Source organism: Macrobrachium nipponense, chromosome 32 (genome assembly GCF_015104395.2).
Source record: "Macrobrachium nipponense isolate FS-2020 chromosome 32, ASM1510439v2, whole genome shotgun sequence".
NCBI classification, from domain to species: domain Eukaryota; kingdom Metazoa; phylum Arthropoda; class Malacostraca; order Decapoda; family Palaemonidae; genus Macrobrachium; species Macrobrachium nipponense.
In genome coordinates this window covers 59,057,961-59,072,960 of record NC_061094.1, presented here as the reverse complement: position 1 = coordinate 59,072,960, position 15,000 = coordinate 59,057,961, and the positions used below count along the sequence as shown (strand labels likewise).

Sequence of the window (15,000 nt, the reverse complement as noted above, 5' to 3'; positions counted from 1 at the left end):
TTTCCTCGTTTCTGTAGAGTGAAATCGACCTTATTGCTAATCTTGTAGTGTCAGTTTGGATATTAAGCCTACCTTGACTATGTTTTTCCTTTGTAAGATCAGTTGTGCCTGAGTAAAGGTCGAACTAGACCGAAAGTGCTTGGCTATCTCGCTTTTCATTTTTTTTCCTTCGTGGCCAAAAACAAAAAACCCTTTATTTATATATAAAATATATATATATGTATATATATATAAAAAATATAATGTATATACATTATATGCATCTATATACATATAAATACATACACATGTTTTTTATATACATATGTATATATATTATATGCATATTATATATATATATATTATATGCTATATATATATATATAGTATATAGTATATATATAGATATATATTATATATATATATATATATATATATATATATATATATATATATATAATCTACTCTATCTCTCTCTCTCTCTCTCTCTCTCTCCTCTCTCTCTCTCTCTCTCTCTCTCTCTCTCTCTATATATATATATATATATATATATATATATATGTATATATATATATATATCTGCCTGCTTTACAGTCTTGAATATTAAGCGCAAAATAAACCCATCATCATCGAATTCATCACACTATGGAGCTTACTCGCACCAAAATAGGATTAATATATAGGACCACCTATCCCACCCAGGGAAGTAAAGAAACGCCAGAAAGACTTTGTAGCATTTACTATTGTTCTAAACATCAAACGAAGTTTGTATTAGTATTTATTGATGGAAAACGCAGGTATGACAGAAATTACAGAGGCAAATCTATATTGAAAAGATTCAAAAGGCTTAGCAATGACATAGAGTTGCTGTTGTAAATTATAATATAAATAATTATTCTCTCTAAACAATCCTCGCTAAGTTAGCTTTGAGTCTGTGCATATCTTGTAAATGAAAAATTGTTTACATTTTTTACACTGATATATGCTAAATTAAGTGTGCTTACCGAGAAAGCAAAGTTAATTTGACAATTTCTTAGTAACTGCCCTATTACTTCTAGTATGTAAAATTATTGGTGGAATAAAGAAAAGAATCTGACAGAAACATTCACAAAGTACTGGAGGTTAAAATCCCAGTCTATGGATAAAAAAAAATATGACAGTGAAATACTGATTTAGAAATTTTGTAGTATCTTAACAGTGAAATACTGATTTAGAACAGTGAAATACTGATTTAGAAATTTTGTATTCTTAACGGGCAGATGATCATACTGGAAAAATATTAGTATAATAATACATTATTAAGGTATTTGACTAAGGGTATCTAAAATGAAGAAGAAGAAGAAGAAGAAGAAGAAGAAGAAGAAGAAGAAGAAGAAAGAGCAGCTTGCCCAGGGTAGTTGCTGGAAGGTTTTGAAGATAAGGATGATATTCTTGGAAAGTCAGGACAGTCTGTGGAACTTAAGAACACCAATGTAGATAGATATGTATGGTCTTCATAGGAAGGGGATTTGATTATACTTCTGGACTGCAGTAACCTGTTGATGTGATTTGAGAAGGTAAGGACAGGTGGGAACATTCTTTTAAAGTTAAGGCAGATAGTTGATGTTCTCAAAGGTAGAGCAAGATGGCTAAGTACAAATGATAATTCCCTGATGAAATATGATCCACACCTATTAATGCCCAAGTTTCAAGATCCTGTGAAAAGGGCAAAGACAACTTGGAATACTTTTGATTGGTAGGTAGTGGTGCTAATTCTAAAATTGTGGATGGTAAGGGCAGTTGGAGGCCAGGACGCACTTACGGAAAGCAGGGTCAGTATTGAACACCATTCCACTACTGCACTGCCTTAGAACCCCTGCACTACCCGCCGCTGCGCACTGGAAGAAAGTTGGCTGGCAAGTGACGCACTGAGCGTAGAATCCGCTCGCTGGACATGTGAGTGAATCTACACATTCAGGCGTAGGTGTTGGAGCAGCTGTTGTCGTTGCTTGGGGAGTTGTCGCTGGTCCTGCTGTAGTTGTCGCTGGTGCAGCTGTGGTGCCATTACCTGGAGCCGCAGTGGGACCTGTAGTACCAGGTATTGTACTTCCAGCTGCTGTCGTAGGCGCAGCAGTTGTCACAACAGCTGCTGTAGTAGTCGCAGGTGGAGCGGTTGTGGGAGGTGGCGGAGTGGGTGGAAGAGTCCAGGGGGGATGGTAAGGGCAGTTGCTCTTCAAAATACACTTCGGGTAGTTGGGGTCAGGATTGAATACCATGTCAGAAGTGCACTCCTCGAGAATTGGGGGACCGCCAGGTGTTGGACAATAGAAGTACTCCGGACGACAAGTGACGCATTTGGCCACGAACTTCGCGGAGCCACAGGTAACAGTGTCTATGCACTCAGGAGTTGGGGTGGCCTTTGGGAGTCTGGCTATTGTTGGGGAAGCTCTGAAAGACTTTCCATGGAGCCGTGGTGTTACGGTGGTGGTGAAGTAGATCTGTGGCGGAAATAGGGAGAGAGTACAATTCACCTTATAAGTTATCGCGGTTACTGAAGGAGACAAGAGAGGCTCATAGGATCAGATCATAAAAGTATATCACCTATTTCGGTTAGCGAAGGTGCTTAGTCAACGTTACTTTAAAATAAGGGTGGGGAGCTTAATAGTGAATCAGTGACTTCAGTGATAAAAAAAACAATTTCTTTGATGAAAGGAGAAAAAGTTAGCATCTACTTCCAGCTGAAAAGCTCTAACTAGATTATGTTTGTTCGAAATTGTCCTATTTTATTCTGAATCAAACCAGTTTCCGAGGTGCCAAAAAATAAGTTTGCTTAGGCTGATGGAAAAAAGCGTGAATTAACACTGGGATTACCTTAGTACTCTCGACAACAAAACTGAGTGTATTTTTTATACAATGAAGATGAAAAGAATCAGCGTACAACAAGGCAATACTGAAAGGAACACTTACAAGGAGAAGAGCTCCAGTCAGCAATCTGAGGACACCCATGCTTTGGAAAAAGAGGAGACTGGGTCCCTTTGGGAACTGGAAACAGTTAAGTTAAGTAACAACCAGCACCTGTCGAGCAACTGCAGTTGACTGCAGGCAAGGAAGGCGGAATCGTGGCTTTTATATACACAGGGGGCTCGAATTCCTTTTGTTTGCTGAGTCTAAATCAGGAAACGCTACGTCAAATGGAGTATGTAAAAATAACGGTATCAGTTAACCACAATGAAACGTATTCATGCATTTCCGATTTCGCACCGTAACGCGAAGAATGCCTGTTGATTTTGATTTTGTTTATTTATCAATCAGCTTATTTATTTACACGTTTATTTGTTCTGTTATCTATTCATGCATGAATCAGGAAACGCTACGCCAAGAACCAATGGAATATATAAAAATAACGGTATCAGTTAACCACAATGAAAAGCATTCACGCATTTCCGATTTTGCACCGTAACGCGATGAAGGCCTGTTGATTTTGTTTATTTACTAATCAGCTTATTTATTCACACGTTTATTTGTTCTGTTATCTATTCATGTATGATTACTTATTCATTGTTATTCCCTAATTTCGTCACGTTGTCCCAGTAGACCTAGTGTCGTTTAAGAGATAATCAGGGACCACTTATTAAAAGAGAAAAATAGATTTCTGGTCGCTACAAAATTAAAAATAAAAGGATCACTAAATCACACGAAAACGGGAAAAGAAAATAATTTTTTCACGCGTATTAATAGTAGCTTAACGATTTCTTAAAGAATTTTATACGAATGGGCAAACTTGTTTGCAGACCCAAACGTACATAAGATTATTTTTGGGAGTACGCAAAGTAGGAGGACAGGGATATTCAGGGTTAATTTTGTTGGTGGGTTGGGGGGGAGATCCAGTGATGGCCCCACAGGCGGGTCAGGGCACAGCGTCCTATGTTAGGTTAGGATGATAACGTCTATTCATGTCAGGACACGGCATTGTAGGATAGGTTAGGTTTTCTCAATTGTTTTTGCATATGAGAACTTCATAACCTTTTGCATTCACAAAAGATAAGACAGCATAACAATGTTACACATTTTTAATAATTTTAATTCGCCTATTGTCCATTTCTGATGAAAAACTCAGATATAGCATGGGAAAACCACTTAACTTGGCTCTTGTGAATCTGAACAGAGAGCTTTTCGAGAAAAACTTACTATACGAAGAAATATTATACTCCCCTTTATCTCGACATTAACGGGACCCTCTTAGCGAACCTGGGATTTCTATCTGGGAGGGAACCCTTCTCAGTATACCTGTCTGATCACCGCCTGGTACACACACACACACACACACACACACACACACACACACATATATATATATATATATCTACTATATATATATATATATATATAAATATATATATATATATATATATATATATATATATATATATATATATATATATATATATATATACATCGAGATACAATTTCCGTTAATATATATGAAAAATATATTAAATTCCGAGGTAGAGCGAATTAGATATAAAGGACATTTGTAGCCCTATGTATGCATATATGTAATGTGATATGACCCGCATATATATATACATATATATTATATATATATATATAATATATATATATATATATGTATATATATATATATATATATATAGATATATATACTATATATATATATATATATATTATATATATATGATTGGTAAAAATGTTCTGTTACAACAGAATTCCATCTAATAAAAGGAGCCCATAAAAACACCAAAATATAGAGAGAATAGTGCTATATTTCAGAGACTGCTGTCTCCCTCTTCAGGTAGATGAATGAAAATAGTTTATAGAAAAGGTGGTATTTATACCAAGAGGTCCATCCACAGGCAAGCCAATTTAGGTCACCCGCTGATAACCTTCCTTTAATCTTCTTAAGCGTTGGTTTGAATGAAAAAACTTCTTGTCGATCGTATCTGAAATCCATGCTCCTTTTGAGATGTTCATTACCTGCCATCTCTTTTATTAAGGCCGATTCCATCATTTGACTCTTGTACCGGCAGTTGCTGCTATAAATTACATGTGACAAATTCCAGTTTATTCTATGGTTATGTTCATTTATATGGTTGAAAATAGCTGAGTTCTGTTGTCCATACCATAACTGACTCCGTTTTGTGTTGATATTAATCTCTGGGAAGTGATTTACCTGTAAATTCCGATGTAAGATTGGTCACAGTCCTGCCATGGGAGTTTGGTAAACCCCAGTGTTCCTTGGGAAATGTCTTTTGTTGGACGTTAATCAAGGATTTGGCTAAAGTGTTTGGGTAAGTAAATGCAAAAAGGCTAGATTTTCAGAGAGTCTGAGTCACCTTCTTAATCGTGTTCAGATGTGGAATTTTTATTTTATTGTTGGGTGTATCTCTGGTCTTGTCTTTAGGGGGTCGGTAGAAAATTACGTTTGCTTTGTGAACTGCTTTCTCAATTATATGGTCAGGATACTTTAAAGACGAAAGTTGCTTGTGAATTAGTTCAAATTCTTTTCCAGGAAATCTGGGGAACAAATTCGTAAGGCTCTTAAGAACAAGTTGCTGGCTACACCTATCTTGATAGCAATGTCGTGATAGCTAAAGTAGTGAATGTATGAAAGTGAGAATGTTGGTTTTCTGTATAAGGTAAAGTTGTATTCTGTCGTGTCTCTGATTATTAAAACATCAAGAAAAGGAATTGTGTTGTCTGTTTCCCATTCAACTTTAAATTTGATGCTAGGCACTAATGCGTTTAATTTTGAGAGGCATTCATTAAAATTGCCCCACCTATTATCCCAAAATGTTAGAATATCATCCACATATCTCATCCACAGCATGTTTTTGGGTTTTATTGCATTTATTACTGTAGTTTCAAAGTATTCCGTGTACAGATTGGCCAAAACAGGACTTAAAGGACTACCCATACTACACCCGAATTTTTGCTTGTAGAATGATTCCCCGAATGAAAATACGTTATTAGATGCACATAATTCAACTAACCTTATTATTTTGTCTTGTTGCTCAAGATTATTCCATGCGCTACTGTCTATTAAGTTATTTAACTTGCGCAAAAGTCTGTTGGAATGAGTCACGCTATTATAGGCAGCAATGTCGGAACAGAATGAAATCAGATACCTTGCTGCCTATAATAGCGTGACTCATTCCAACAGACTTTTACGCAAGTTAAATAACTTAATAGACAATAGCGCATGGAATAATCTTGAGCAACAAGACAAAGTTTTAAACTTATCCAACAACCCCCTTACTGTAAATCAACATTTAGTTTTAAATCTAGGCTTATCCTTTGCCCTTATGCCAGACCGCAAAAACAACCTAGACTTCATAGTGGCTTTTGATAAATTTATATCTGACAAAAACTACAACCGTGAAGAGATATGTTTAAAAGGAGTGTTACTAAATGCTTTAACTGACCTAAATAAGAAATATCCTGTTCCCCGTAGATTCATAATAGCCATCCACTCGCTAAAAAAGTTAGATGTTATAATAAGTAGATCCGACAAAGACGGCAAAATCGCAGTAATGGACAAAGACTTCTACCTCGACAAAATCTACCAGCTCCTTAGCGACACAAACACTTACGACAAACTGACGATAAATCCCCTCCAAAACGTTCCCACAGAATTTTTTCAGAAAGTAAGATTAATTGGCCAAGACAAAAAGAATATTGAACTATTAAGAAATTTAAAGTAATTAATCTTAAATTACCCTACTTTTATGGCCTTCCCAAAACTCACAAAGACAATCTTCCATTCAGACCCATCGTTTCATGTGCCGGAGCTTTCAATTAAAAAATTTCTAAATGGTTAGCTGGCCTCCTTTCCCCTTTTTTAGGCACTTTTTCTCCCAGTCACATTAAGCATTCGGAAGATTTTTGTCACAAATTCAGAGATGCACATATACCATTTCACAACATAAAACTTTTAAGCCTTGACGTAGACTCCCTATTCACAAAAGTACCAGTACAGGACGTTCTTCAGTTTTTAAGGGAAAAATTATCCCCCTATTCAGATCATTTCCCATTGGCGCTTGACAAAATAATAAAGTTAGTTGAATTATGTGCATCTAATAACGTATTTTCATTCGGGGAATCATTCTACAAGCAAAAATTCGGGTGTAGTATGGGTAGTCCTTTAAGTCCTGTTTTAGCCAATCAGTACATGGAAAATACTGAAACTACAGTAATAAATGCAATAAAACCCAAAAAACATGCTGTGGATGAGATATGTGGATGATATTCTAACATTTTGGGATAATAGGTTGGGGCAATTTAATGAATTCCTCTCAAAATTAAACGCATTAGTGCCAGCATCAAATTTAAAGTTGAATGGGAAACAGACAACAAAATTCCTTTTCTTGATGTTTTAATAATCAGAGAGATACGCAGAATACAAACTACCATATACAGAAAACCAAACGTTCTCACTTTCATACATTTCACTACTTTAGCTATCACGACATTGCTATCAAGATAGGTGTAGCCAGCAACTTGTTCTTAAGAGCCTTACGAATTTGTTCCCCAGATTTCCTGGAAAAAGAATTTGAACTAATTCGCAAGCAACTTTCGTCTTTAAATATCCTGACCATATATTGAGAAAGCACTTCACAAGAAACGTAATTTTCTACCGACCCCCTAAAGACAAGACCAGAGATACACCCAACAATAAAATAAAAATTCCACACCTGAACACGATTAAGAAGGTGACTCAGACTCTCTGAAAATCTAACCCTTTTGCATTTACCTACCCAAACACCTTAGCCAAATCCCTGATTAACGTCCAACAAAAGACATTTCCCAGACACTGGGTTTACCAAATCCCATGCCAGGACTGTGACCAATCTTACATCGGATTTACAGGTAAATCACTTCTCAGAGATTAATACAACACAACGGTCAGTTAGGTATGGACAACAGAACTCAGCTATTTTCAACCATATAAAGAACATAACCATAGAATAAACTGGAATTTGTCACGTGTAATTTATAGCAGCAACTGCCGGTACAAGAGTCAAATGATGGAATCGGCCTTAATAAAAGAGAGGCAGGTAATGAACATCTCAAAAGGAGCATGGATTTCAGATACGATTGACAAGGTTTTCATCAACCAATGCTTAAGAAGATTAAAGGAATATTATCAGCGGGGGTGACCTAAATTGGCTTGCCTGTGGATGGACTTCTTGGTATAAATACACCTTTTCTGTAAACTCTTCTCATTTATCTACCTGAAGCTGGAAACAGCAATCTGAAAATATAGTACTATTCTCTCTATATTTTTGGTGTTTTAAGGGCTCCTTTTATTAGATATGTATATATATATATATTATATATATATATATATATATATATATATATATATATATGGTAATATATATATATATATATATATATATATATATATATATATATATATATATACTATATTATATATATATATATATATATATATATATATAATAGGTACTTTTTTTTTTTTACCAGATACAAATGTAACTTTAATACCATTGTGACTATTACAATTACAGACACACACATATGTATGTATGTATACATATGTGCGTGTGTGTGTGCTGTGAGTACATATATATCGTTCTTGTTTGAGAAAACGTATTACAAAAACGTTACACGTACAAAGAGAAACAAAACAATCATTAATTCTTTAAAGCCAAAACAACAACAAGAGAGAGAGAGAGAGAGAGTAGCGAAAAGGAAGTAATGACGACTTATCAAGTACATCTCAAAGGGCGTAACTATACCGTGATATAAATGTTTTTTTTCCAATGCCTTATCGCTCTTTCTCTCCTGTGACTTGATACAGCTGTATACAATAGAATGTTCCCTTCCTTTTTTTGTTTGTTTGTTTCTAGAAACTTTGACATCAATTGGGACTGTACTGATAAAGGTGGGTGGTAAGTTGATAACATTTCCAATAATTCGGTTATATTTTGTCGCCTTGCTTTGAAGCGAAGATGCAACTCACTATTATTACCCTAAAAGCAGTTTCCCTTAAATTCTAATAATTTACTTATATTTGTATCTATTTATTTATCAGTTTGCTTTTCTTTTGTAATGACTGATATCTCTTCTTTCCGTATTTCCTATAACCTTCTGTTACTACTTTCAAATGAACGCCATAATATTCCCTGGAAACTTGAATTTCAAGTCAAGTGGCCCCTGTGGTGAGCTTGTTCCACATCCTCTGAATAATAATAATAATAATAATAATAATAATAATAATAATAATAATGATAATAATAATAATAATAATAATAATAATAATAATAATAATAATAATAAGTAATAATAATAATAATAACATCTAAAATTTTTAACAATAATAATATCTAAAAGTTTTAACATAATAATAATATTTTAAAAGTTTACTTAAATTTCTATATTTATTAACTTGTTAATTTATTTCTTTTTCTTTTCAATAACTGATCCCTTCCTTTTAATTTTAAAATAAATAATAAGAATAATAATAATAATAATAATAAAATAAATAATAAGAATAATAATATCATAAAAGTTTTAAACAATTGATAATATTTCAAAAATTTACTAAAATTTCTTTTATTTATTAAATTAAGTGTCAATTTATTTCTTTTTCTTTTTCAATAAACTGATCTCTTATTTCTTGATTCCGATGCCGTCTGTTATTTCTTTCAAAATGAACCTCGGAATATTCTTAGGAAGCTGAAATTCCCAAGTCAGTGGCCTGTGGTGAGCTTGTTCCAAATGAATGACAAAAAAAACAAAAAAAAAAACCAAAGTTAAATTTCTTTCTATTTATTAATTAAGTTGTCAATTTATTTCTTTTTCTTTTTCAATAACTGATCTCTTCTTTCTTTATTCCCGATTGCCGTCTGTTACTTCTTTCAAATGAACCCTGGAATATTCTTAGGAAGCTTGAATTCCAAGTCAGTGGCCCTGTGGTGAGCTTGTTCCAAATGAATGGAGTTCATCTTCTTATATAATAATAATAATAATAATAATAATAATAATAATAATAATAATAATAATAATAATAATAATAATAATAATAATTTTGACGAAGGGTTAGCAGCGACGGATCTAGAAATCTTTCATTGTGGGACCCACTTAGGATTATCATATATGTATATATGTATATATACATAAATGATACATAAATGTATATATAACATGTACACACATACGATACATATATAGATCAATATTTACATATGTATGCCCACACATAGTTGTTGTTGCTTTTATTGTTGAAATAATCATTAACTATGCACACTTTTGCTATTAATAATGATTTATTGAAAGAAAACAATGTACGGTTATTCATATCCATAGGGGATTGGGGCACGTGACCAGGTGGGCCGCCCGCCCCCAACTTAAATCCGCTACTGAGAGTAAGTTGGCATGTGATGAATGCAGTTAATTAACTATTTTTTTTTTTTATCAAGTTACTAACTTTTTACAGTTTGACATGACTTACGAATTTTGAAAATACTAATTTTTAGTCACAAAATTGAAGAGAGTGTAGGACACTTGTCAAAAGCATATCAGCCCTCTCTCTCTCTCTCTCTCTCTCTCTCTCTCTCTCTCTCTCTCTCCTCTCAGGGAAAGTGATTTAATCACAGACTGAAACCTGAGTCTTCCCCATCACTTAATGATAAGTGTGGTGTATTTTGGACCAAACTCAGAACAATGGATATTCTAATCTCTCACTGCACTGATACACTCTTTGTTTGTTCAAATGGTTTGGCCTTGAGATGATAAAGAAGTTTCTGGAATGTGTATGAAATAATTTGACATCAAATGGTTTGATAAACATTATTTTTTTTTTTAATTCGTGTGAGAATTTCTACACACGCTTATTATAGGTCTAACCTTGTATATTCGTTGTACTTGGCTTCGTAATGGAAAAAAAAACACACCAGTAGTTTAATGTCATTTCAAAATTTTATTATAATAAAGACAACAACCACTTTATCATCACATCTTTAGATTTTCAATTTTCCCAACATTCCAGGTGGGTATAGTTTATTCATATGATTTAGTAGTCTATATCTAAGTTGTTGGTGGTGAATATAGGCTTACTCGTTGAAATGCAAGGAGAAAATATATTAGTTATCGTTTAAAAATATTACGTTTTCTTTTATTTACAGGTCGAGCTTATTTCGAAGGATAACTATAATGTTTCGAGCGAGCTTTCCACTGAACTCGAGTTGGTTACAGCAAAGTTTATTTTCTTTTCTTTATGAATCTAACGTAATAATCTGGCTATAAATCAGAATACTTGCAGGTATAGTGATGGGCTAGGCGTATTTTTTAGCTATTAAACATAAAACAAAAGTTTGCATAGGCAAATAACGTATACCTTTCTTGTTTTATTTCTTCACCTATTTCCTCACATTCTGCTTCCCTCTCTTTCTAATTTTGTTCAGCCTCTGCTTCACGTTCTGTTTACCTTCTGTTGAAGAGCTATTTCCACCTATCCTATTTGTTACTAAACTGACTATTTCAGATTTGTTCATTTTTCCATAATTGTGGCACTGGTTTCTTCGTACTTGTTCACTTTCGCTTAAATTCAACTAAGTAAGTTTACACAAATTTTTCATTTGTGCTGAACAAAAGAACAATGTTATGCAGATGTATTTGAGGTCATTTGTGAAAACGAAGCGTGCTAAAATTCACCTTTCACAATTTAACTACAATGTAGCAAGTATTCTATAAAAAATAAAGCATATTCATATCCGATTTATCATTATGACAAATTCTATACATACGCTTACGAATCAGGCATTAGAAAATGTTGAAGATGTATATACCATAACGATGAATCACTTGAACCGAGCAACGGCATAATGGTGCAATTTACATTCGCAAGAAATAATTTGAAGGATACGAGAGACAAAATAATCAGCTAATCAATTATCAAGAAGCTCATTCTCTTCGGCTAAGCTGCCAAAGGACTATTTCTCGGTCAGTGTGACACACGAAAGTAATCAGGTATGAAGTGGTATAAACAGGCATTACAGAATCCCTGTAACAATGCAGGTTATGAGAAGGTTTTCCTGTATCAAAACAGACAAATTATAATAGATGTATGTTTTTTTTAAATCATGAGAATGTTGTAAACATTGTTAGTGGATTAAGAATGTGGGAAATGTTAATCTCAATAAGTCTGTCTTTCTTGTATTTAAAGGAAGAATAATTACACCCTTTAAAAAAAGTTGTAGGCGTTTATTATAAATATGGGACAAAAAAATTCTTAGATAACATATTCGTAATATAGTTAATGGTACCTCAATGATTCGTAAAGGAATTACCTTAACCAAAATTCCTGTGGAAAAAAAAGTTGGAATTAATGGAATTTTATGTGAATAAATTTGTATTGCGCCGAATCACGGAACCAAGATTAAAAATAAATAGTCATGATCCGGGTTAGAGCATTAATGCAGTTGCCGACGCTAATGAGAGAGAGAGAGAGAGAGAGAGAGAGAGAGATGAGAGAGAGAGGACGATGAGAGAGAGCGAGAGAGAGAGAGAGAGAGAGAGAGAGAGAGAGAGAGAGAGAGGGAAAGCCCTTGTTGTTTTTCGCCTAGCTGAACAAATCTACATTGCAACGGAGAGTAAACAGCCCTAGATGATTTTATTCGTATTGTCTACATTTTTTATAGAGTTAGCTTTAGTATTAATAATAATAATAATAATAATAATAATAATAATAATAATAATATAATAATAATAATATATTATTATTATTTATTTATTTTTTTTCTCTATCACAGTCCTCCAATTCGACTGGGTGGTATTTATAGTGTGGGGTTCCGGGTTGCATCCTGCCTCCTTAGGAGTCCATCACTTTTCTTACTATGTGCGCCGTTTCTAGGATTACACTCTTCTGCATGTGTCCTGGAGCTACTTCAGCCTCTAGTTTTTCCAGATTCCTTTTCAGTGATCTTGGGATCGTGCCTAGTGCTCCTATGATTATGGGTACGATTTCCACTGGGATATCCCATATCCTTATTTCTATTTTCAGATCTTGATACTTATCCATTTTTCCCTCTCTCAAACAAGAGAGAAAGCAGAAGAGAAAGCCAAAGAGAAAGGCCCTTTTTTCATTCCTATTCTTTTTTGCAATAAATCGTAATTAAAAAGGAACTACTAAAAAAAAAAAAAAAAAATATTCCCGCTGCTGAAAACTGCATTAGCGCTGACCCAACCAGCCTGGGACATGGCTCCAAAAACAGGAGCCGGTGGGGGGAGGAGGGGCGAAAGGGGGGAAGGGTAGGGGAGGGGGAGGGGAGGGCGGGGATGGGTAAGGGGAAGGGGAGGTTGGAGGGGTGGGGGAGGGTATAGGAAAGGGGAAGGGGAGAGAGGATTAGTGGAAGAGGGGAGGGGAGAAAGAGGAGGAAAGAGGGGTGGGAAAAGGGAAGGGGGGAGGGGAAAAGGGGAAAAAAAGGGAAAGGGGAAAGGGGAAACGGGAAGGGGGTAAAGGAAGGGGGTGGAAAGAAGGGGAGGGGGAAAGGGGAGAGGTGGAGACGAAAGAAGGGGAAAGAGGGAGATGAAAGGGAAGGGGAGGGGAGATGAAGGGGGAATGAGGGTAGGGGAAGGAGAAGGGGAAAAAATAAATGAGAAAAGGAAGGGGAGTGGGAGAGGAAAGAGGAGGTGGACATGGAAAGGGAAATGAAGGGAAATGAAGGGAAGGGGAAGAAGAAGGGGGAAAGGGAAAAAGGATGGGGAGGGGGATGGGAAATGGGGAAGGGCGGGAAGCGTCAACTTCCGGGAGCCTCCGGATTGGACCAATGACCCATCCACTTGAATGCAGACGCGGAATTAATAACTCGTCAGAGAGAGAGAGAGAGAGAGAGAGAGAGAGAGAGTCCTCTTCCTCCACTGATATTTTAATCACCGTCTCGGTGGCGGCTTCCGGTTTTGTTAAAAAAAAAAGATTAATTAAAAATCAAAAGCCAGAAGAATATTTTATTTCGGTTAAGTAATTCGGGTCCGGGCAATTACCGTACATGAGCCACGGCCTCATTAACGCCATTAGCGAATCTGTTAGCTCAGAGGTAATCACGCGATGTTGGGCGGGGGGTGGGTAGGGGTGGCCTGTGGGAAGGGGGTTGGTCCCCTGGTCTAGGTTCCACTAAGTCCCAAATTCCCAATTAATTGAATGTTCACTATGATTCGGGTTTAAGAGATGATCAAATTTACGTCGTTTTCTCTTGATTACATCTTTTTTTTTTATCGGGGGGGATATGCTTGGGGTAGGGAGTTTTGGTCCCGTATAGGTTTGGTTGGGGGGAGGGGAGGAGGGGGGGCGGAGCTTAAGTGTGGGAGTAAGAGAGGGCTAAATCCCCAAATTCGACAGACGCTTCATTCGTGTAAACAGCAATTTCGAAAGTGCTGCTTTTGTCAAGATTTTATTTAGTGGGAATTTGATAACTTTTTATTTTTCCTTAAATCAAAAGTAACCGATGTTAAAGAAAGGTTTACAATATGAATTACTTCTTTGTTAAATTAAGTGATGAAAAAACTCTGTTAAACAATTGAACAAAACCTAAATGAAAAAAAAAACCTTCGGCTAATTTAATCTAACATAGTTGTTTACCATCACTTGATTTAAACGACCTGATAAATTTACCTAGACCATAATATAGTTATGTACTGTTTCTTAAATTTACAAAAGTTTTTTACTAATTTCGCTAATTCTTCGTTATGCTAATTAGCCTTAAAAGGTTTACTTAACTTTTATACCTTCTGAATTAATTGTTTATTCTCACGACGGTCTGAATGATTCGGCTGGATTAAATTTGCTGTCTTTAATATTCATTGATATATTAAGGTAGGATGTAGTTCTTATCATTTTAAGAGTTTAGGAATGACATGCCTTTTAAATTAAATTTCTTCTATGTGTAACAGGTCAATTAGCAATCAGAATTGTTTACCTTTTTTCCAATATTCGTTGAAATCCTACACAAATTGCCAATAGCCTTCATCTTTTGATGTCGTGTGCAGCATTCTTAAATG

General features: G+C 35.1%; 1 protein-coding gene across 1 annotated transcript; it reads right to left on the bottom strand.

Annotated features, from left to right (window-relative positions):
* Window positions 1–703: 703 nt before the first annotated feature.
* On the bottom strand, window positions 704–3,083 carry LOC135207515 (mucin-2-like). The gene is made up of 2 exons (XM_064239336.1): window positions 2,926–3,083; window positions 704–2,456 (listed from the first exon to the last, which is right to left on the bottom strand). The coding sequence occupies exons 1-2, from the start codon at window positions 2,962–2,964 to the stop codon at window positions 1,734–1,736; spliced, it is 762 nt and encodes a 253-aa protein (XP_064095406.1). The 5' UTR covers window positions 2,965–3,083; the 3' UTR covers window positions 704–1,733.
* Between the last annotated feature and the right edge of the window lie 11,917 nt (window positions 3,084–15,000).

Excerpts from the sequence above, each read along its gene's own strand:
- LOC135207515 (XM_064239336.1), bottom strand. The coding sequence starts at position 2,964 with ATGGGTGTCCTCAGATTGCTGACTGGAGCTCTTCTCCTT. Across the intron at positions 2,457-2,925 it reads TGACTGGAGCTCTTCTCCTT|ATCTACTTCACCACCACCGT; the intron begins GTAAGTGTTCCT and ends TTTCCGCCACAG.